Below are 25708 nucleotides of genomic sequence, written 5' to 3'. Positions count from 1 at the left end.
GAGTTGGAGAATATATTCATAGTTGATAAATTAATAGGTACCTTGAAAACAAAAGTTTGAAACTTTTGTACAAATATTCCTCAAGGAAACTTTAAACTATTCTCTTTCACGCTGAAGAATAAAAATCAGGACTTATTATGCACAGTTTCGGATTATATTCATAAATGATCTAAAATTTACCAATATTTGAAATTGAATGGCTGCGTGGCTGTGTTAACTGTGTGGAAAAAAATTAAAATTTTGATTTTGTGACAAACACAAGGTAGTGTAAGGAATAAAAATTTAGTCCATGCACATAAGCAGCAGACCAGAATAGAGTTTTGAAAATTTGAGCATCACAAACTCATCCCCACAACTTGTTCTGCCTTAAAGTATAGCATGTACATTAGCCAAAGCATGAGGTATCAACATGTACAGTAAAAACTTCGTCAGTAGTCTGAATTATATAAATTTCAGGTTTCTTTCATATGCACATTATCACTCATACCAGCAATGTCAGCTGCTGGTTTTTGGATCACTTTCAACATATAAGGTAAAATTTATAGCAGTTCAGTTTGGACGTTGACTTCTTCATTGGTTTATTTGAATTATAATGAAAATTAAAAACTAGCTACTGTTGATTGACCAATCAGAGTGCTCAATTCAGGGTGTTTTATCTACTCGTAAAGCCTTGGTCACCAAATTCCAGAAACGAATGACAGCGCCGTAGTAAAGTACTGTCCAATCAAAAGTGAACATGTCATATTCTGTAGACATCTGGTACGTTTTAATATTCAAATTTGGTAACACAGCGGAAACCAGCTGCAACACAAAATCTGCTGTGGTACAAACACAAAACTAATGTGCCCTAGGGCATTTATAGGATGTTCCATTACATTGGAAGGCTATTTCACAAATAACAGTTTTAATTCATATCCTAAACACGTTACATTGACAAAGGGGACGGTTGACGTGAACATATTGAAAACGAAAATATATCAGTTAGGGGCGATAGTTTTTAAGTCGGATAAAACCCTCGTACTTGGGCTCTTCTGGTATATAAAGTCCAACCCTACGATAAAATGTCTCGGCCTGCGGCCTCGACATTTTATCGTTGGGTTGGACTTTACCGGTATATACCAGAAGAGCCCTCGTACTCGGGCTTTATCCTATACCAAAAATTGAGTTTCCCCCGCGCAGCCGCTACTACCAAAGTTAATATGCCTTGTTATTTATTGCCCTTGACACTCTAAGGTATTGATAGAGATTGCCGTTTGGTACAATTTGGATGTATATAATTTAATGCCAATTCACCCTTCCATTGTTTATCAATTAAGGAGTATGTGCCTCAAAATTGAAAAACTTCAACTTACGCTCAAAATTTCCCAAATGAAACTGTCAACCATTTTCTTACTTACCAAATCAACAATAAAAATCTTGAGTCACCTTGCAAAGTTTTGAACTAGAGAAACAAATTACCCATTACATTTACTGATACATTTGAAATTCAAAACGGCTACCATCCCTGTGTTAACTCCAGGGGAAAAAACAATTTTTTGATTTTCAAAAAACTAAGATGGTGAAAATTTTTCTTTCTCTTAAAGCTTTAAAATGAACCCCACAAGTGGTATATCAGAAAAGAATTGTAGAAATTTGAGATTCAGAATATAAGTCTTCAAGATGTGTTCTACCTATAATACCATCATTGCTGGCCAAAGTGTTGACTGCCCTAATGTTTATTGATGTGTACAATTGGAATGGATTCTGTACTGTGACTTGGACTTGGCAAAATGACCGTACAGCCCTGCTTATATACCTTTCGGTTTTCATTCAGATTAGAAAGCCAAATTTGCAGACTTCAGTGTCACAACAGCACTCACAACAAAACTATAGAAATCATTGCCATTTCCTGTTCATTTTTATCATGGCCATTGACAATTGTACTACTGTATTTTCAAATTTACTTCCGCCTTCACTTTCAACACATCAAGTTCAGTTTCTGTCGGCCAAGTACAGAACATTTGCAGGTAAACTGGAATTATACACTGAACATTTCAGAAAAGTGAAATGATAACGTAGTTTCATGCACGGTGAACAAACATCAAACTCTCTAATATTTGAGAGGTCATATTAGCCATAACCCGCTGCATTTCAAACTAATTTCAAACTCAATAACTAGGATATTTGTGTACACCAGAATGTTGGTCTTTTGTCATATCAAATAATAAAATGTAGTTTGCAACACAGCTTTTATCCAACTTGCCTGGACTTGCTTTTAGAAAGGTGTAGTTTCAACAGGTGGCAAGGAAATTCCAAAAAAGCTAAAAATGACTGTTTCAAGGTGACAGCTCTCTCTATACACAAACATCTATGATAGGTACCTAGCACATTTGCTTCTATTTCTTTTATGAAAGACCCATGAAAAACTTAGTATCAATTAATCTTTATTCCACCACAACACAGATAGCACATCCATCTCATTTACTGAAATATCACACATCTGTTATTTCTAATAAATCATATTAATATTGGAACATTTCAATATCTTATGCTGATAATATTCAATTAATTTTCTTTTCAATCTAAGATTTTGATCATTTCTGTGTAGGGAATCTTTTCCAATCTTTGAATTTTGATATTTTAGTCGTTTTAACTTACTTTATTACTGTATCTCTATCAATATTATATCATTTCTCTTCACCTTGTTCATAAATTTTCAGGCAATCCTTGTGGTATTTGTGATGTGTGTCTTTTATTATTCATTGAACACAAACCCATTTGTCGGTACATTGACTTTGAGTAATAAATAAAATGAGAATGAAGTAAATGGCAGGAATTTACACGAGTCTGTTTTCAATTTTCAATGCAGTAAAACTGAAAATGTGTACTCCATCTGCTGTTGATGAAGGACGCTCAAAAAATAATATGAAAACACAAAAATTTCACAGGTCTTCTCATCATGGTCACTTGCCCACTGTGACTGCAAAAATACCACTGATGGATTAAAAACAGCTGAACATTGTTGTTGTGGCTCCAATGTAGTAACATTGTCACAATATTGTTTGAAAGTATACACATTTTTGGCAACATACTTGGGGGGGGGGGGGTCTTTTGTGTAAGTTGTACGATTTGCAACATTGAAGTTTTTATGGTGAGTAAGTTTGCATCAGACTGTTTTTGTATGGAATGAGTACAAGTGTATGAGTTGATTCCAAAGCGTTCTGGTTGTAAGATCATCCTCACTATATTGAAAATACTATATTGACGATCCATGGCATTATAGAGATTGATCCATGGCATTGACCCATGGCATTGTAGAGATTGATCCATGGCATTGATCCATGGCATCGTAGAGATTGATCCATGGCATTGATCCATGGCATCGTAGAGATTGATCCATGGCATTGATCCATGGCATTGTAGAGATTGATCCATGGCATTGATCCATGGCATCGTAGAGATTGATCCATGGCATTGACCCATGGCATCGTAGAGATTGATCCATGGCATTGACCCATGGCATCGTAGAGATTGATCCATGGCATTGACCCATGGCATCGTAGAGATTGATCCATGGCATTGACCCATGGCATCGTAGAGATTGATCCATGGCATTGACCCATGGCATCGTAGAGATTGATCCATGGCATTGACCCATGGCATCGTAGAGATTGATCCATGGCATTGACCCATGGCATCGTAGAGATTGATCCATGGCATTGACCCATGGCATCGTAGAGATTGATCCATGGCATTGACCCATGGCATCGTAGAGATTGATCCATGGCATTGACCCATGGCATCGTAGAGATTGATCCATGGCATTGATCCATGGCATCGTAGAGATTGATCCATGGCATTGATCCATGGCATCGTAGAGATTGATCCATGGCATTGATCCATGGCATTGTAGAGATTGATCCATGGCATTGACCCATGGCATCGTAGAGATTGATCCATGGCATTGACCCATGGCATCGTAGAGATTGATCCATGGCATTGACCCATGGCATGGTAGAGATTGATCCATGGCATTGATCCATGGCATTGTAGAGATTGATCCATGGCATTGACCCATGGCATCGTAGAGATTGATCCATGGCATTGACCCATGGCATCGTAGAGATTGATCCATGGCATTGATCCATGGCATTGGTGGGGAGAGTACAATGTTAAAGCCCAGTGAATCCATCCCTGTGATCTAAGGGAGTGGCCTTGCATAGAGAAGCATTGGGTCTTGTGTGTAAAGTATAACACATGTCCTTTAGGGACATGCAATAGGTTTCACTGGAAATTGTGATAGGGAAAAGTCACTCCACAAAGATGGTCTACACCACAGACTGATTCTTGGTAGCTATTCTCTTGTCATAATTACCAACAAATAGTATTAGGATACAAGGCACTGCCATTGTGAGAAGCAAACATCCTAATGTAAATGTTTCAACTAAATGCACCTATGTACTTCCACGTGTGCAGCTGTGGAGTGTGAACTCTTCGTGTTGGCGGAGCAAGTCGCCTCAGAAATTGCTACAGAAATACTCAAAAGATGGAATTTGATGCAAAACAGGATAGCATGGTATTAATTGCCACATGGAGTGGGAGCCATTGATGGTGAGTTATTGAACATAGTTCGAATATTGAAAGCGAAACAAAGTCTCCAAATTTTGCGATATGTGTTGCAGAGAGTGGGTCACGACTTTGTCTTTTTCCATTTCATAGTGGCACTCTAGCATTGACCTAATTACAAGCGACTGTGTCCAAAATGAGGACCAGAAACATTTGACAGCACGCCATGCTCTTCAAGATGGAATAAAATAGCACAGGATGTTTCACATGAACCTCAAAGAAACATAGAAGTTCCCACAAGACACTCAAGCATTGCTTTTTAAAGAAATCACGACACACGAATTTTGTGAGAATTTTTATATTGATTTTAATCATGATTTCATTAGGAGGTAACACACATTACAAGAAATTAACTGTTCACACTGGTTTGTAATTCCTAATTTATGGAAGAAAGCACTATATCACTATGGCAACAAACAATATCAATAGCAAAGCAGAAAAATTATTGTATTTCTCACCTGCAGTATTGTGTTTTGTATGTATATAATATGTATACATATATGCTACATACAACATTCAGCGACTGGAATATATAATTATCAATTAAGGGTTCAAGTTTACCCTTCAGAATTCACAATGACTTAATAACAGTAATATTTCCATACCAGCAAATGAATTGAAAATATTCAAACCTTATACCTCTACTTTTGCAGAAACATAAAAAAAACAGTTCATTGTAAGTTTTCTCATTCGGTACCATATCTGAGTTCCATCTGCAGATTAAAACGGTTGAACATTTTTACAAAATCTAATTACTACACACATGACAGTTCACTGATACAGTACATGCAGCTGGTAGTGTTTACAAAAAACTCCTGTGAGACAGTCACAAAAATTACAGCCAGGTGGCAATCATAATATTTCCCAAGTCCATTTTAAGAAATCGCACCGAGATTGAACAAGTAATTGGGCGGCTGAAATCACACAAGAAATCTCCACATTATGTAATCAAATGCCTTCATCGTGGGAAAGGAAAAAGTGCGAAAATGTGTGCAAGTGAAGCAGAAAATCATTATCAATCAAGAATCTAATGCTTGAAGCAAGTCATAATAGTATTAATTTATGCAAAGTGTTCATTAGTATTCAGTATGCAAATCCCACAATAATTACTTATTGAATATTCGTGTATTGTAAACAATACACAACACAGTCACATGGTCACCTCCAACAGCAACTTCTGGTATATCTTGTAATGACGCAATATTTACACATTCAACCAGGACCAGCAGGAATCAGTTAGAGACTAAAGTCTCGTCATTCAGAGAATATATCAGGGCAAGCAAATAGGCATTAATTTTATCCACTGCAGAAAATTTTTAAAGTCTGAAATATTAGCATTATATTGCTAGCAATAAGCAGGCAAACCTTCCCAGGTCACCATGAACCCTTCCCACCCCTCCTTTGCATATGGATTCAACCACACCCAAGAAAATAATTAGGTCGTTCAAAAACTTGGGGTTGAAAGGTCACAATGGAATTCTAATTCTCTCTCTGGTTTAATTCATGAGCAACACTTCACATCCCCCCCAAGAAAAAGATTTTAATTTCAATTTTTTTGAGTTCATGTTGATAGGTTACAATACTATAGAAATTCATGAAAATACTTCCATTTCAAGTGTATTGTTAAAAAGTTTTTACAATACATAGCTAGCTGCATCGGACATAAGTTACATATAAACTTGGTGTCTGCTGATTAACTGTTCATGTCTTGTGTTTAGAGCAAGGTTGATAAGAAAATGGTTTCCTAATTTAACTAAAAGTAAAGGTTATGCCGTAAAGTAAACAAATATTTGGTTTACCTGAATGGTGTCTGCAAATATCAGATATGATAATGTACATAAACTGAATGCTTTTCTGCAGCTATTTCCATTACGCCATCAATGAAAGGCTGAGAAATGTAAGATTCTGATGATATAACTCCATTAATTAACTTTACACAACAAATCAATATGAAGGCAACATTTTGACTGATATATGCATTATCTCCTCAGCATACACACAATGCCCCTTTATAACAAATTTTCATGATGGTGAGGCTGTTGGAGTCTTAGCTGCACTGGTTTTACATAGGAGATCCATCAGTCCCATCAGTCATGTTCCTCAACAGAGATACCAAGAATAACCCTTTCACCACCCAATAATGGTATGTTCCTAGTGTTTTGTATTGCTAAGATGGAACTCTGTACATGGAAATGGGTGTCGCATAGATCGCAACAACTGACATGTCCGAGATCAATTTTTTTTGTGCTGAAAACGTTCTACCGGTGAAAACATTTAGAGAAGTCAGCACTGGCTTTTACATAAACAAGTCCATACAATTTTGATATTTAAACTAATACATACAGCTGATATTCCTATGATTGTGGTGTATGACACAAATATTTCTGAAGGATTACAAAAGATTCTCTGGAAACGTTGTCTACTTGAATCACAACTTTACGGATGCTGGTTACAGAAGTTGTTTTGAATTGATATGCAAGTAGTTTTGACAAGACCTGTGTGCTGCTGCTTGATGGTAGTAATAATACTTGTAAAAATCATCTTTTAATACAGCAATTTAATGTTTACTGTCACAAAAAAGATGGAAGGTGCTGTTACAAAGGGCTGGAGAGTCAATGCAGCAATACATGTCCAAAAAGATGTGTCTGCTGCCTGCCTATTTGTTATAAACAATAAACGAAAAATAAATGGAAAAAGTGAATATAGTTTGACATCAAGTCTGTCCAGAATAGCAGTGTCTTTCCACAGAAAAACTGAAAGCAATGCTCCACATAGTGTACATTCTTGTCGTGGAAATGCCGAGTTGGATAAAAAAGATGAAAATACAATTCAACTGTTTTTGAAAACAATAATTCAGAGCTTTCATCTCAATGAGGCTTTGTATCCATCCATACGGTTTGTAAATTACTCAAAAGAATATTTACTACACTGCTTTTCTGTTTTGACAACATTTTTGACCTGGTTATTCAGTTGAATTTATGTAAAGGATACCTGAATATCGTACCGGTAATATGATGTCCCTGTCTTTGAGAAATTGAGAGATCAAAGATCAGAATGTTTGAAACTGATGCTACAAAATAAACAAAATGAAGGTAGCATATATCTGGTGACTGTATTGTGTCACTATAAAGAGTTTCCTAAGCTTGTATGATGGAGAATATATACATCCCTTACCAGGGAACCGTAGCAATACAACTGTCTGCAACACTTGCTGATTTTGGTCTCTGTGAGCATGATATCTCTATGATATTTGCTGGGCACTGAAAAACTGTCTGTGTGCCAAGAGCAACCGTTCTTATGGTTAGAAAACCTAATTATGTTGACTGACTGTCATCTTGATTGACAAGGGAAGCTTCAATTTGATACAGTGTTTACATGTGCCCCGTGCCATACTGGCAGCCAAAATCTTACCACTGACACTTCACATGCACTCACACCAAAATTAACCCTTTGAGTGCTGTCACTTTTCCCGCCAAAATTTTAGTTCAACATTTTACCAATTTTTATGAATTTTCAAAAATAATTTTGGACCAATTGGACATCACATTTCATTGGCTACTGTTTTTTATCGAAATTTTAGTAAAGCTCTGAAAAAAATGGCCTGGGTTATATATTTTATAAAGGTGTCAAAAATTGACTTGGGCATTTAAAGGGTTAATGTTTGTCACAGACATGTCAAATTACCCTGCCTGGCCAATGGCACGTGAAACTGAGTATAAGCATTTCTTGAATTAGATGTGAGCAGAATCTGGCAACAAACCATTTGAAATTTTCACAAAACTCCTGTCAACCACTATATCAGACAATATTTCAGAGATATTAATGAGGTCTTGCTTTTACTGAGCTGGACATTATATGAAAACCTGAACATGCTGTCTTTGTGAGTCCAAATCTTTGAATTTTCCGTCACAGCTCAAAACCTAGCTGGACAACAACTGATAGTTGACTGATATCAGTGTTTGTTGTCATATTGATATTAAAGTTGATTCTCAAAACAAATTATCTCTCACATAAATAATGTCTTGTTATGCATTCTTTATATATATATATTAGAATATTATGATGAAACTGTATATAGTAACTATGAATCCCATGATGCAATTCTCATTTCCATTCCAAGCTATTCTGTATTAAATATAACTGGTAGCAGCAATGCACACATATTTCATTAACAAATGCTCAAAAAAAAGGACTATAAACAAAGATCACATTGCCCTCATTAAAACCATAATGAACAGTCCATGCATCTTGCTGAATCAAGTCAATTCAGTTACTTAATGAATACAAGAGTACAAGCACACACATTTACACATACATACACACACACTGTATGCTCACATCAATGCATGCATGTACAGAGCTGTGTTAATTCACTCAAAATGAATTTCGTCACGCCTTACAAACTGGCACTTAAAAAAGTTCCTCAGAAAATACCATGACGTATCAAATTGTGAGCTGAAAGAAAAAGAGTTATCACTGATTTACAATTTCCAGTTGTCCATGATAGTACATTTTGAGGGTGTGTCCTATGTCACTTGTCAATGCAGAGGTTTGGGAGTAACTTGTGACTATCTGCTTACTAATGTCGTATCTACGCATTCAGACTTTTATACTCATCTAAAACTTGGGAAAGTACCCTGCCAACTGATTACTCTGCCAGTGCCATGGGCACTCACAAGTAAACTGAGGGCTGGGTACCCCTCGGAGTAATCTGGGTGTACCCTGGGCACTAACAAGCTAATGAATGGGTACTCTTCCCATAATCTGGGTACAAACTAGGTATTTACACGTTAACCGAATTTTTAGGTACTATACAATGATATGGGTATTGGCTACTCACAATTAAGGTGATCACTGGGTTCACCGTTTGGTAAGCAGGGTAAACCCTGGGTATCAAAAACTTCAACTGGGTACTCATCCTATGATCTGGGTGTTCCTTGAGTACCCTGTAACAACCCAGTAACTGTGCACTTATCTAATGATTTGTTTAACATGATTTTTGAGCTGTTCTTACATGTACGTCCCATGTAATGTGGAAAGCACCCATTTTATGTTTTGCGGATATAACAAAACCCTGTATCGCGAACATAAGCTGCCTGGAGTTTTTTCTGTTTCAAACTGAACCTGAACAAATGCCACTTTCAAAATCATCCAGTGATGATTTCAACTTATAATTGAAAGCTACTTGTACATTCATGATGGCTAGAGATGATGGACACAACCATGAAAGTGGCCATCACTGTGTGATACTTTTACAAAGACATGGCTGTAATGATGACAATTCAGTTACAATATTTGTGTGATTAGATCAAGACTGGGCACCAGTCTAAAACATTCACTTCTGGTGATTTGGCAGCACCTAATATCAAAAGCACAGGTCCAATGCTCTTGACACCAACTATATAAAGATGTGCATCTTGTATTGGTGTTTCTTCAGATCATCGCTTTGCACTGCCATATCTACACGTATCTACTTGTTACAGTTTTCTTCAAGGACAGAAGAGAAATACATGGGACACAGCCTTCCACTTCACCAACACATGGCTTGAATTATAAGAACCCTAACATGCCAAAACTGATTCAAATGTGAGAAAACTACACGTCAAATAATATTTACATTTAAAAATATATTCTTGAATGATGAGAGTAATCTATGGTTGAGGGCAGCAATGCATTGAATGTACAAATACCCTTACCAAGCTTTGTTTCTTTGCTGGGTATGCTTGCTCTACTCTCTAACATAAACTTCTTTGCAAAATGCCAATTCCATGACATCATAGAGGTAAGTTTTACATTTTTTTGTTGTTTTTAATTTGTTAGAGTATTTTGCCATGAGAATGTAGCTGACCATAAAGATTCTTTGTAAAAATATGCAAATACACATGTGTTTGTACATAGAACTGCATGTCTGTCTGTATTTCTGTCTGCATGTATGTATTTCTGTCTATGTATGTATGTATATATATGTGTATGTATGTATGTATGTATATATGTATGTGTGTATGTATGTATGTATGTATGTATGTATCAATGTATGTGTGTGTGTATGTATGTATGTATGTATGTATGTATGTATATATATATGTTATGTATATATGTATGTATGCATTGTATATATGTATGTATGTATACATGTATGAATGTTGGCATGCATGCATTTATGAATATAAGTACATCTGTGCATTGATATTTCTGCAGGGATGTTTATATTTTGGCGTATTGAAAAACATTAAACATGTAACACGAGTGCATTTCTTGCAAAACACACACTGCTAGTTAGTTACGAGCAAAGATATCACAGCCCATCTGAATAGTTGCCATAACAACAAGCTACAGCTGGACAGAAAAGGGGGGGTCAGAGCTTCATTAGCATACTCAACACTTGAAAAGTAGTGTTTTCAATACTGATTATGAAACTATAACTATCCTACTATCCACATATCTGTAAAGTATTATCCAACTATAAAAAAATTTCAAATTCATGAGCGTTCATCACATCTGCTGGATACTAGGGGGTAGTTATTGAAATGTAAATACAGTAGTATTTCACGGCTCTTTAGGTAGCTGTGTTTCAATATCCACACGGCATATAGGACATCTTTTGTTTGTCAGTAACCACTGGTCCACACAGTTAATATGGAACAGATGCATGCAAGGTAATCGTCTGCAAAAAAAAAGAGAAATTGAAAATTGTATTAGTCACTGATTTGGCTAAAACGTATGTTTTATAAGATAGAAAAAAAATCATAACTGTACTGCTCCATTTTGCTTGCATCTTTGAAATATGCTTTTTTTTCTCTTTTTTCAGATTTCTGCTGAGATACCACACCACACATTCTGCAACATATATTTCAAGGTTCATTTGTGTTGGTCAAGTTTAAATGTGTGTAAATGAGCTCTTTGTCACTACATGTCTACAACCCAATGGGCATAACATTTCTGGTACGGGATAATTTCTTCCATTTCATGGTTGGACCTCTGCAGGGGGAAATAAGAGTTACTTAGTTACATCACAATGGCAGGATTCTTGTGACTCTTACAAATAACATGTGATACAGAGATAGATTTTTCCGCATTTTTTACACCGTATAACCCTATACCTGCCAGACAGTATCACTTCCCCATCAGCCAAGTCAGTAAAAAGCAGTATTGAGCCAAAACCATATGTATTTTCACCCAATTGGCTTGGTATGTTATTGCAGCTTTAGTCTGTAAAAATCATGTTGACAGTATCTCTGTCTTCAGGGACCTTCAAATCTTCAAGTCTTTGTTAAAATGCACGATATGGGTCATGTTTTACTTTACTAGTTTTACCCAACTTGACCTGATGGTGAAATATAAACTTGGCCGGAAAAGGGTTAATCCTTTGAACCCTGACCCCATGGTGAGCTATCTGACCACGGTGTAGGCAGTTTAATGGAGATTCAGTGTAGAGGTTTTGACTGTACACACGATGTGAAGTGTGTAGCCAACCTTACCTGACATCATCGTTGTCTTCAAATACTGATAAACATATGGTACATTTATCACCTTCTTCAGAATCTGACTCTGTCTCCGAAGGCTCTCGTTTTCTCTGTTAAAAGAAACAAGTACAGAGAATACGCATCAAGTTGAAGCATAGTTGAAAACACAGTTTTTATGGTTTTCACAAACAATTATATTTCATTCACATCACCACTGCTTTCATGTCATTTTTATTTCAACATGGCCATGGTATATTTTAGTGACATTTAAACTGTACATAAGCAGAGTAGAGAAAGCAATAGTAAGCATATCTGAACCTGTATTTCATTGAAATATGAAGTTTCAACGGAAGCTACTGGAGCAGAGATGAGAAAAGTCTATATAATCCATCACATCAAAGTTTGAAACACCATTCACGATAACAATGCTATCTTCATTTGGTAGGAGAGTTGACACAAGAATGCTTACCTTTCTAAATTTGTGTGGAAAGGTGTTTCGTTCAATTGTGCTCTGCGTAGCTCCTCGGTTGACATGACCAAGACGATCTTCCAGATTAACAAGTTCCTGGTGGAAAACAAAAATGATAACATTGTCGTTAAACCGAAGCACATGAATGTGGGAAAATCATGCACAGAAAGAAACTATAAGATATTACAGGGTTATCTGTCTATTCATCTTTACTCTGTTACAAGGATTTGAGTGTCCCTCCTAGCTCTACTTCTCTCTCTCAATGTGTGTGTGTGTGTGTGTGTGTGTGTGTGTGTGTGTGTGTGTGTGTCTGTGTGTGTGTGTGTGTGTGTGTGTGTGTGTGTCTGTCTGTGTGTCTGTCTATCTGTCTGTTTGCTGACACATTAGTTTGTTCCCTCAGTTCAGGTATCTGCCATGTTCAATTATTCTAGTTTTTCTTCCAGCTCTCTCTCTCTCTCTCTCTCTCTCTCTCTCTCTCTCTCTCTCTCTCTCTCTCTCTCTCTCTGAGCTTGTATCAGTGTCTGCCTGTTTCCGTCTGTCTGTTGATCTATCTGTCTGTCTGTCTGCCTGCCTGCCTCTCTCTCTCTTTTTACCCTCTATTTAGGTATCTGCAATGTTCAAAAGATAATAACTACTCTAAAATCAGTTGCCGTCTCTATGTCAAGATTCAACATTTGTTTGTAGCCTCGCTCCAGGGCATGATGCACCATAACCAAACACCGTCAAAGCATCTTTCAATTTCTCTTAATTGCTGATGTTGAGGAAACTACCCTTCATCTTTTGATCACTTAAATCTGGCCCAAGCTTATTGCGTTCAATAACAACTTGAACGGGAAGGAGGGGGATATGGTTGTGAGAGAGTCAAAGCAACATAACAGGTGTGCTGTAAAAACTACAGCAACTCAAGTCTCATACCTCATATGTGGGTCTTCCAAACATGAGCCTGGCTGTTCTGGACATGACTCGGCCTAACATTGGAGGATAGTGTCTTGGCGGGAAGGGAGGGTGATCCGGCATTTGAGTCTGTAATTACAAATCAAAGTGCTTATAAATATTGATGGTCGATTGTCTGAAATACAAGAAGATACTTGGCCTCAATAGTCTAGTTATTTTTCAATTTCACAGGTACGCTTGAGGGCAGAATACACATTTAAAACAGATTTTCAAACCCCAAAAATCTTACAATTCTTGTCTTGCTCTGGTTTTGAGGGTTGACGTTGAACAGGCTCACTTTGAAATATGACATAAAAGTTCAGCTTCAACAGTCTATTTTTATGTAAATCAAAAATATCATTTTTTTTTAGAGATTACAAAGCCAATGGTGGCCATTTTGAATTTCAAATACCATTGCTTTTGATGTAATTTTACATTCCTCGACTATAACAATTTATACTGTGACCCCTATGTTGTTTTTACAATCACATTAATTTTTATTTTCTTATTAGAATTCGATACAGAGTTCAAATAGAAACGTTACAATCCAAGGCAATTGCCCCCCAAAGATTTGCATAACAGATGTCGAATAAATCTACAGAGCAATTAAAAAGAATTGAATCTTCAGACAAAGGTTTTTCCAAAAATTCAAATAAATCTTGTTTAATAAAATAAATAAATCTTTTCATGGGTAAACTTCAAAATCGATCCAAATAGCTCCAGATCAATGATGTGCTTGAGTTAATTTTATAAATATTTGCTCTACACTTATCATATTCAGAGAATTAACAAAAACACGATATATTTGAATTTTTGGGAAAACGCCTATGTTTTTTATAGACTGAAAAAAGTGACTTCAGTTTCCTTGGGATGAAATGAGTATGAGGCATGTACTACCTAAGCAATGTTTTGAATAGAATACAGACAAACAAATGCCTACCATTCCATGTCCAAAGGTGACATGTATCCCTGGCGCTGGAGTGAAGTGATGTAATCTGGGTGGTTGATGATGATAATGATGTAGATGATGATGTAAATGTCTGTGTTGATGTTGAACACCGTTACCGGTGCCATCTCCTTCAGTTCCCGGTCCAACGCTAGGTCCGACTGCGGGACCGGTGGCTGCCATACCTGCACCAGTCACTACGGCAGATTCCTGTTCTCTGTAACAGGATGGAAAATTTTTTACAACATCAGTACTGAAAGCAGGGGGAGTTACAGCGATGACTCTTGTGAGATTGAACAAAGGTCCTGCTTGGCAACGTGACGGGAGTATGCAAATGACCGTACAGTATCTACAGTGACTTTGAATTATTATGTAACTTGTCAAGGCAATTGTTAACAAACATAAACAAATGACAGATTTTATGAATAAAATCGATTTGAAAACACGTCTTTACTGACAAGTACAGAGAAGTGGCTTATCCATTATATTTTGTGCCGATGACATCAGCCAAAACCAAATACATGATACTAAATTTGGAAATAACTGCCACGTTCAGACCATTGATGGACAATGAAGAGAAGATTCATCAAAATAAATTGAAACTTGAAAAAGATATTTTGATCTGCAAATTTCATTAAAGTATCGAGCATACTTTTTATAAAATTTATAGGAATGGTAAGAGATTAATTACTGCATCACAAATGTTTTCTCACCAGAGCAAACACCAATCAGTTTGCTTAGAAGCAAAATATATTTGAATTTGAAACTATGCTTTCATCTTCAGACTTAATTTTTTCCCATTAGTTTGCAATATTTTGACAAAACAAAGAAAATTTCTTACTGTTCTGAAGTAATGACAGTTGCTGCCCCAGCACCATCAATGTAGACAGCAGTCTGTATTGCACCAGGTTGTTGTTGTTGCTGCTGCTGCTGCTGCTGTTGTTGCTGTTGTTGTTGCTGTACCTGTGCTGTTTGTATTGCTGCTTGTTGCTGCTGCTGTGCTTGCTGAAGTCTGTGTGCTTGCATGTACAGGCTTTGTGAAATCCTCTCTCGTTGCCTTCAAAAGAGCAGAAACGCTGTCAGTCTTCAAATTCTTGTATAGCAATCACAGGTACGTGCTTCCACATACAAATGTTAATATACAGTACAAGAAATACATCTATGCACAACTGTCCTGTTCTACGCAGCAGTATATATTTCAGTGTGACTTTGATCTCTACTGTGGCACAGACAATTTTTTCCCTGTCTATTGCAAAGTTGGACCCAAACATGAGACAGAGGTGTAAAGGCTTCCCATACTAGCAGTGTTTTACAAGTGCCACAACCTAGTAACAAATTTCTTCAGCCTCATTGAGATAGCAAAATGGTTGACCACAGAGCAAACATGATGGATTTTGTGGTTTCTAAAAGACACAGTATACATCTCTTGTATGGGAATCAGGGATTGCAAACCAGTCCTGTATTAAAGTAAACTGTCCTTGTGAATCAAAACAAAGTGATAATTACAAATACTGGTGATACAAACTAAAAGTGAGGAAGTTTGAATGTTTGAAGGTTATCAATTTTACCGTGTGATTTGCTCTTGACACACTTTCATATGTACTTCAGATTTCTAATCAGTGTAATATTTCATGAGGGTAGAAAAAACATTGTTTGGTGTACATTTAATCACATTAACATAAACATTGGATTGTGATACGGCACTAGATAAACTAGACGCTGTCCTTTGAGATATAGATTCTTCCATTCAGTGTTCTGTTCAAAGTATTACCATATGCTATTCAGATCTGATGTGCAAACACAGAAAGAGCACTTCTGGTTTCTGAAAACATCACTTGACATGTATGTGGAAATGTCTAATGGTTAGAATCTTTTACCTTTGCATATTCTGTTGATGCATCTGAAGTCTACGGCGGTGCTCCTCCTGCATCCGGTGATGTTGCCGCAGCAACTGCTGATGATGAGGAGGAAGGTTCTGATGGTAGGGAGGGGGAGGGGCTGATCGTTGGGGGTGATAGTGAACCTGCGACTGGTGGTGGTGATGTAGTCTTGCTGCATTTCCACTTGGAGTAACTGGCAAGGGTGAAGAGAAAAAGAGAGTTTAGAACTATCAGGATTCTGCAAGATGGGAATTAATCCTTTGGTAGATTTCAATTAATTTGAGTAGGGTAGGTTAGTCCACTATACAGGGATATGGGGGTGGAAGGTTAAAAGGGGTGAGCCACACCTCTGGTTAAGAAGATGTTCATAAATCATTAGATGCATAAATATGAAGATATAATATGCAAATTAGGTCCAGATATGCTGATTTGAAATCTGTTCAAATATGTAGTTTTTGAGAACATTGCAGCAATATTGCAATACAAAAACACTGAAATTGTTGAAATATTGCATGTACGGTCTTAATTAACAGTAAAATTTGCGCAACCATAAAATTATTGTTGATTTAAACTGGTTCCAACTTGTAAGGGTTGTCGATTTAGCTTCTATTGGAATGGAGTTTCTGCTGTAAACCTCATTTGAGTATTGCTGCATGCATTTAAACAAGCTGCAGGGGATTGAAAAGACTAAGTCATGAGAACAGTATCATGCATTACAGATGTTTTAAAGTATCTTACATGCAGATTGTTCCGACTGACTGCATGAAGACAGATTTTGATTCTGAGAGTGATGGTGATGGTGGTGGTGGTGGTGTCTTCCCGGAACTTGACGTTGTTGCTGCTGTTGCTGCTGCTGTGGATGGTGGTGGCGGTGAAGATGTCGCTGGCATGGTCTGTGCTGTTGCGGTTGCGGTTGCTGTTGTTGCTGTTGTTGCTGTTGGCTGTTTTGCTGGTTCTGGGCTTCCACAGCACAGCTAAGTCTGTCAGTTGGGGAGCTTCTACTGTTTGCAGCGCTGCAATTTTGTCCCTGAAGATACATGGAAAGAAAGCAATTTAAAGGGACATAAGAAATGAGTTGTTTAAGGTAGTGACTCGGGTTCCTTTGTAAATTTTAGCAATTTTGTGATTATTTCATATTCTGAACCCCTGAAATATGATCTTTTTATTAGAGAAAACTGTGAGGTAACATTGTACTGGAAAATGTCTTAAATTTTAGTGAAAACACGGCCTTCTAACCACTGCGCGAGTTATTATTTTCTTTTTGTTTTAACGGTCCGGATTACTGTCAGCGTTATTGTTATACCTTGAGGAGATTATGTAAATTTTTACGCACCATGTTGCGCATGCGCGCACGTCTTCATAAGAGACGCTATCCAACATGGCTGATGACTGCCGGCAGTATAAGCAGTGTAGAAAACGCAAACGGGGGCCGAAGAAGCAAAATGGAAAGCTGATGGACGCGATGTTGTGTGTTGACCGCTACAGCTAACACACAGCATCGTACACAGGGCTAGCGAGAGAGTTGCCGACATCGACGGTTATTTACGAAAAGTGAATAAAAGACTGGCATTTTTGGAAGCGATCGAGTAGCTGAGGTAGGCAGGGATACGACTTGGGCCCAAGAACGCTGAATTTCGACAGTAATTTGGCTTTTTACGTCAAGTCCCAAAATGGATTTGAAGTCAGCGACCCTACGTTCTGGTCGTTGCAGGGTTGTGGTGAGCGAGGCGATTAGCTGTAGCGGAACACATAGCATCGTACGCCGGGCTATAGATTACACTGCCGTCCAAAGAGAATCTATTTAATCTTCACTGGAAAATATGGTTCTATAACAGCAGCCCATATCTTGGACTGTCTTGGACTTAGTTTGTCCATGGATGTAGGAAGCATGGTTTGTCCAATTTGTCAATCCGACACTGTTATGTCGGTCTAGAGCACAGCAACGTACGCGAAACGTCGCTTCACGATCGTTGCCTGTCAATTTCTATCTGTGGTCAAGAGAGTGTCGCTGGGTGTCGCGATATGTCGCCGTTTCAATTTTACAATGAGTGAATCTGTCGAGTATCGCCTCAGTCGTTATTTTAAGTCATGAAGAATCGCTTTTACGTGTAACTGAAGTTGATTTTGGTTTCATACCCGAGGCCATAATAGTACATGTCACAGTGGAAAGCGAAATAGCGCACGAAAACCCGGTCATTTTTTATGGTGAGCAAAAGGACTGCAGCAGATCACATGTGAAAACCACAAAAACAAGTGCGACTTTCCCGCATTCCTTGAACTTCTCAACTACAGAATTTTTTAGAGCATCGAGAGTTGGTCGTCTCATCTCCGAAAGCAAGCAAGCAAGCAAGTGACGTCTTGTACTATAGGCACAAAAATCGGCACTAAAATGAACTGGGCAACCATTTCACACTTGGTACGTGCATAAATTACGGGCTGTGAGACCGGAAGTCGAGCGCTTGCGAGAGAGCGAGCGCGCGCGTCGTCGGCAGAACGCAGACCTGTAAACCATTCGGCTGTATGATTTTTTTAAACTTTTCTCGTCTTGTAACCAGACTCTAACCGTTACCAAACAGTGTACAGTTAATATAATTATAAGCTAGATACGTATTTGACAAACAGATTATGCCCTGAATTATCTTTCTAGTGTTTATCGTGTAAATAGTACCCACCGCTTACGCTGACCAGCCTCACGTTTCTACGCACAATTTTCATCATTTTTAGGCGAACTAATGTTAGGACTTGTCAGAAATTCTCTAACCTGATGCCCAATATTTAACCTAGACCCAGATCGAATAATTTTTTTTGAAACGCACAAAAATCCGACTTTTTTCGGCGATTTTGTGTGAAAAATGGGACGTTTACACAAATCGTCGATTTTCTCAGTTCCGATTTTTGCTATGTATGCGCACCTTCAATGAGTGTAAGTCGGCGACGCGTGGGCGGATTTCCCCGATTCTTCGCATGCTAACACTTCATGAATAGACCTGAAAAACCGTGTCTTAGATTTTTGATAAACCCCCTGAAGTGACGATAACTGACAAACGTGAACAAAAGCCGATAATTTATGCGAAAATCCGACAGTTCACACTTCGAAGGCTCACTGTGCAGAAACAAAAGCGAATTTCAAAAATCCAAAACACGGTTTTTCCCCCTGTATATCCAGCTGTCTAGTGCCGTTAACAGATCACTTAGGGGTGCTGCCAATTCTTACTTATACTCTTTTAAGTGAAAAAATTCAAAATCACATGTTTTTGACTTAAACAAACATACCAATGCATGTTTTGACAACTAAACAAAATTTTTACCTTCTTCAAATATAGACCTATTAGAAAATGTACCACATGTTGGGTGTGAGACCCTGTTTTCTATGTGAAACTTTTGGTTGAAAATATGTGTCAACGAAACTGAGTCACTACCTTAAAGGGACATAAGCTGTAAAATGTGGCAAGTTTTTCAGTATTCTGCTTCTGTATATCAACTACCATGTCAGACCCTAATCCGTTTGTCATGCAGAAAATTTGAGTATTCTTTTTGTCATCACAGCTTGTATGTGTGTAGTGATCATTGTTTATTGTTTACAAATGAATTCTAGTCCGGACTTGAATAAAATTTTCAACAATAACAATGTAGATTATACTCATATAGGTTGTGTTGATATGCTAAATACTTGGCATTAAATTACAGATTAGGGATTCAATGCAGAAAGTGTGGGGAAACCACAAAACAAAAGTTCTGAAAAAATAGCCAAAAGATACAGCTTAAGGAGCTTTAACACACAGAAATTTCTAAAGAACAAGAAAGAGATCAAACGTTCCAGAGAATGCCCCTGGGTCCCTCTAGAACTAATTATGAAAAACTGCTGAACGAGGCCAATATTCAGTCTCATTTTAACAGTATGTATAACAATTTCATGGAGTCTGACTTGTTCTAGTTTGCTGAAAACTAAAGGCATAGGTCTTTTCTGATAGTACACTTCGCGTATTTAAATATAAATGAGCAAGAAGTACATCTTCCCATCTACTTGCAAGAAAATAACAATTTTTTTTTTAACCTTCAAAGACTTCTTTGTGAAGTTTATCCTGATATTCTTGGAACCTCAAAATAAGGCAGTTGCCAGAATAAAATGAGTACAGAGTGTCTTATCCTAGCTGTATTTGTCTTGCTAATGTTTTTAACTATAAATTAAGAAAGGTAAACGTTACATAAATCACCAAAAATACCTTCCATTAAATATGTTTACAACTAGAATTCAATCAAGTAAAGTTGTTTTCATTGTGCTTTTGGGCTGGTTTGATTGTAAATTAGGAGAGATGGCATATAGACATGGTGAAGAATGGAGTTTGACATGTGACACGTATATTGCCGTAGATTTCCAATATAGAGGAGTGGAAAGAGAAGAAATCAATTTCAAACTGGAAAACCACATACCTGTGACACAAACGGTGGCAACAACCAATTCAGTGATGAACTTGGCTGGGGTCCACTTGTTGGTGGCGCTGGTGCCGGTGCTGCATGGCATGTATTGCAAGACACTATGCACGATGGACGCTGACAGCACGACGATGACGACGACGATGATGACGACGACGAAGGCTGTCCGAGTTGCGGGATGCTCAGATGTAAATGACGTCTGGTAGGCATATTGGGCATCTCACGCGACAGGGGCTGCTCTGCGGCACACTGCTGCTGGTTCTGACAGCTGGACACTGCGCAGGATTGTTGGGAGCACTGCTCTTGCTGGGAAGAAGGTAACGCCTCCTGTACATCAGAGTCAGGCTGTATTACAGTGGGTTCCTCTTGTGGTGAGGAAGGTATGGCTTCAACTGATCCTGGCCCACTGCTTTGGTTGGATTCTATGCATCAAACAGAAAAGTAGAAAAATTCAAGTCTTGCAGTCAACAATTAAGGTAGAACACGCCTCGGGCACAGATATTCTGACTCTCAAACATTTACAATATTCTTTTGGCCTACCTTCCGGGGGCTCATTTTAAAGTTTATGAATGAAAAAAGTTTTCAACAGTCTAGTTTTGTGAATCCGAAATTGCATTTTTCCCCTGGTCATAACACAAGGATGGCGGTCATTCTGAATTTCAAACATTGATAAACAATGGGTGCGTTGTTAGTTCTAGTACTACCAAAATTTGCAAGGTGACTCCCAATCCCAGTTTAAGTCTGTCACTATTGATGTACCAACTACCTTTGAGTCCTTCATTTATCTGATAAAATATCTTTGAGATTTCTTTTGTTCGTCTTTTTCAACAGCGTATTATCATGAAGTTATTTTGTTGGGGTAAAAATGTCAAAAATAAATTACAAGAATGATGAAAAAGTGCTTTTTGGGAGAATTAATTTCTAACGCGGAGCAAATGCTGTGTTTGCTGCAGAAACCTGACTGAAAGCAAAGAAAATTCACTGTGCAAATAAGATTTTTTTGCCTTTGATGTGATTCACTTGTCGGACAAATAACCTAAAACCGAAACTCACAAGAGTTCTGAAATTTGAATGCGCGAAGGAAATGTCAAAAGATCTGCTTGTGGGCGTTTTGCTGTGCTAGATCAACCATGGTAAACAGTAAACAAGTGTAGTCATGCACTGAGTAACTTGTACTTCCGCCTTTTTGTCCATGTCAAAAGACTTGGGTTACATCATGGACTCACTGATGTAAACACTGTGTGACAGCTGAAGAATAGGTTTGTAGGGGTATACAGTATAGGTACATTGACATTCTCGTATTTAGATACAAAATAATGAACTTTTGACAAATTTATAACATGTTGGTTGGATAAAAAGAATCTTGGCCATGATTACACCTTAGCTAGGTAAGATGCTTTGGGTGCATTTTGCGGTTTACCTTCATCTGATTGAGTCAGATCAACAAAATCAACCATTCTTGTTCTCCGCCGAGACCTTGTACCCTTGCTTCTGCTGGACTTGGATGAGCCATGTTCCTTCTTCACGTATTTACAGCTACTGTAGTCAAAACAAAACCAACAAGAAAATGTTACTGTGGAAGAAATACCAAAGCAGACAGCATGATAGAACAGTATTTTCCTTAACAGGGTGTCATTTTTGAGGAACCTGAGAATTTGTTTTCATGTGGTCACATCTTTAATAGAATTCAATTGCCATGGTCCCATCTTTCATAGAATGAAATGGGTTGGAATATTCCATCTCTCATAGCATTGAATGGGTTGGATTATTCCATTTAACATTCCTTATCAAAGGGAATGGCCTTTTCAAGTGCTGTGGCCGTACTTGTTCCACCGCCCAGTGCTACAACCCTATTCTTTTCGACAGTGATGATGGATCGCTAAACACAATGCAAAGGACCAAAGGCATGAAGAGGAAAAGGCATGAGTAACATCAATCGGGTTGATGTGACAAATTGTGAAGCGATACTTTACAATTTCAGCAATTGGGATAAGTTGTTCACGTTGACTTACAAATGCACACAGAATACTGGTCGCCAATCAAGGACTAGGAATAGTAAACACTATCTGGTGACACTGAGATACTGTCAAATGATTTATTGACCACTACTTTGACAGATAAAATTGTATTCTATTCCTGCAGATATTTGGAATGACTGTGATATTACACTTTGTAACGTGGATGAAATTCAACATACCTGACACCGTCGAGGTCATCATCACTATCACTGTCATTGTTGTCAATGGCAACAACTTCTACATCACTATCGCTCTCTGAACTTGAGCTGCTCAGTTCAAACTCCATGTCAAAAGACTGCGCAGGTAGGCCATGGCTGGGGCCAGGTAGTGGTTCATCGTCTATGATTTCAACGGCTGAATCGTCCGGTGAGTCACTGGACGTGGATGGCAATATGGAGCCATTCTGCAAGCCACTGGTGGAAGGAGCGCTTTCGCTAGATATGGCTTGCTGACTATTTGGGTCACTGATACTGACGATGTCTATATCCGAATCATCTGTGTCACTACTTTCATCTGACATCAACCAATCGGCTGATGATTCCATTCGCCCATTCATGTCACTGTCTTCCATGATTCCGCTCGTTGATGGCTCAACACTGAGCGCATCGCTGCTTGAAAACGAGGTCTGTTCTCTCTTGACGTGCGGCACAGATGACGATTCTGACGTGCTCAGATGCATGTTGTCTGGGCTGCTTTGTGACAAAGTAACAGGCCGACTAAAAGCAGAGCTTTCACTAACGTTCAGTTCAGTCCTTTCCAAGTCAAAAGTTCTCGGCCTGTGCGGAAACATTGGCATCATAGCCCGCTGCTGCTGTAAGTAGGCACAGGTTGGTCGGAATGCAGTCTTTGACATGCCTAGGCTAGGTCCGTGCGAATTCTCCTCCAGACCGCCAAGCAACGGATCACGGAATCCCATCATTGCCGGTGCAGAAGGAACCGGCATAACATTGTTCTGAGCATGTAAGTTCCTCTCGGCATTAGGCAGACTGAGATCCAACACTTCCTGTGCACTGGACACAACACGGGATATTACGTTGTCAGTCAGTTCAGCTGAGGGAAAGAAGTTACCACGACTTGGCGACGAAGACGAGGCACTCGGAGCTGAAGACGTCTCTGTAGTACTGGACACTGCTACTCTGGGTTCATCCAAACCATTGCTTGCACCATTAGAGGTTTTATCATGTTTACTCTTGTGCTTCTTGGACTTGTTGCCTTCTCTGCCGCGTTTTTCCTTGAACTGGTACTCGGCCACCTTCTCCGCGCATTTTTCAATGCGTGACAGATCGACAGCGTCCTCCATCAGGTGGTCGAACTGCTGGAAGAACTCTTGTCCACTTATGGGAGTGGATTCTTGGGAGTTGGTATCCAAGGAGACAACATCAATCTCGTCTTCCTCACTCTCGTAATTTTCATGGTGATCACCGTTACTAAGTATGCCTGGAGGAAAATGTAAAAAGCATCATGCAAAAACAAGGTAATGATTTAGCAGTCTTTACAGAGAGAGAAACTTGAACAGTAACAATCCTGGGGAGAAGGACTTTATTTACTGACATATATATGTGAGTGTGCATGTAGGTGTGCATGTGTGTGCATGCATATGTGTGTGTATGTGGGTTTTAGTTTACCACCTTACCCTATTCATGTCAAATTCATCAAAATCAGCTAAAAAGCCCCTCATGTAGAAAATGGATGTGTCTTTTATAGGTCTCAAATTTGACTTTCCAGCGCCTTCTTAAAAGCCAATCCAAAAATGTTTGAAGGAATATATGCTTTACTGCTTTTTAACCAACTTGACCAGTCAGTGTTAGTGACAGACGGCATGACTGTGTCAAAAATTTTGAAATGGAAGCTCATACAATCAACTTTTTGTAATAAAATTGTTAAGACATGAGAAACAACAACATATAATTGGCTTACATGTAACCCTTGCCTAAATTTCTGGTACGAGAAATGGCCAAGTTGCAATATGCATCTGTTTCTTCAACACTATTGAACAGAGGCTATTTTGAACAGTGGTGAACACAGTCAATAATGAGAGGTATATTCACCTGTGTTTTCAGACTCATCTTTCTCTTGTTCAGTCAGAATTTCTTCATTGTTGCTGCTTGGGGAATTGCTCTGACAGGACTGTGGTATTGTTTCAGCTGCTGGTGATACAGTGTCCAAACCAGAAAAGACTTCATCGCTCAAACTCGACTCAGCCATCACTGTATGCACACCACTGACCACCACTAACCTAGATACATCAATGATAAAAGATTTCTCTGTTAAAAAGAAGAACTAATTTTCAGAGAGAACAATTCTTTTTACATCACAATTTGCTGGATAAGCACATTTATTTCTTACTCCTAACCAACAATGGTATCAGAACTGCTCACACTTGCAATACAGTAGTGTAACATGATATGGAAAAATACGATTGCATCATATTACTTCTTTTGGAAGCATGATAAAGCTGCTTCTTGGTGTTTGAACACTGATTATAAACTGGATATATGTAAACATATATCAAAGACAACCTTGACGCCCTGCATTTCATGACAATATCTCTCTCCGTACATTTTATGATTTTAAATTTAGAAACTACATGTACCGTACTTTAATGAAAAGACAACATCACAAAGTCTAAACTGTCATCCCGTACAATAGTGACTTAATTGAAATATCTCCATGTGCATATTTACTCTCCATGCACATGAATTTAATTTCTAAATATTTTATATATATCCCCCAGCATGCCAGTAAATCGGTACGTATAACACCACTGACGGATGCATTCATTATACAAATTACAAAAGAATTTGGGTTCCTACATAGCAGCTTTTCATCTAATATAATTGACATAACATTTCAGAGACACACGTAGAGGTAATTCTCTGTCGACACAAGAGTACATTTTCATTTCCTTCTATACGGACAGATCACATATACAGTTACCTAACATGAAAAACGTGTTGAAG

General features: G+C 38.2%; 1 protein-coding gene across 1 annotated transcript in view; it reads right to left on the bottom strand.

Annotated features, from left to right (window-relative positions):
• Positions 1-4887: 4887 nt before the first annotated feature.
• LOC139116833 (E3 ubiquitin-protein ligase Arkadia-like) overlaps positions 4888-25708 on the bottom strand; it is a 30539-nt gene continuing 9718 nt past the window's right edge. Inside the window, exons 3-14 of the mRNA XM_070679529.1 lie at positions 24797-24984; positions 22928-24185; positions 22151-22269; positions 20728-21152; positions 17035-17323; positions 16294-16489; positions 15258-15473; positions 14411-14633; positions 13453-13560; positions 12538-12633; positions 12084-12178; positions 4888-11269 (exon numbers count right to left, since the gene is read on the bottom strand). Of these exons, the coding sequence (XP_070535630.1) occupies positions 11152-11269; positions 12084-12178; positions 12538-12633; positions 13453-13560; positions 14411-14633; positions 15258-15473; positions 16294-16489; positions 17035-17323; positions 20728-21152; positions 22151-22269; positions 22928-24185; positions 24797-24953 (3300 nt within the window). The 5' untranslated portion in view covers positions 24954-24984 and the 3' untranslated portion in view covers positions 4888-11151. The remainder of the gene's footprint in view (positions 11270-12083; positions 12179-12537; positions 12634-13452; positions 13561-14410; positions 14634-15257; positions 15474-16293; positions 16490-17034; positions 17324-20727; positions 21153-22150; positions 22270-22927; positions 24186-24796; positions 24985-25708) is intronic.

Source organism: Ptychodera flava, chromosome 18, assembly GCF_041260155.1.
Source record: "Ptychodera flava strain L36383 chromosome 18, AS_Pfla_20210202, whole genome shotgun sequence".
Classification (NCBI taxonomy): domain Eukaryota; kingdom Metazoa; phylum Hemichordata; class Enteropneusta; family Ptychoderidae; genus Ptychodera; species Ptychodera flava.
Note: the sequence above shows the minus strand (reverse complement) of the source record. Positions and strands in the feature narration are given on the sequence as shown.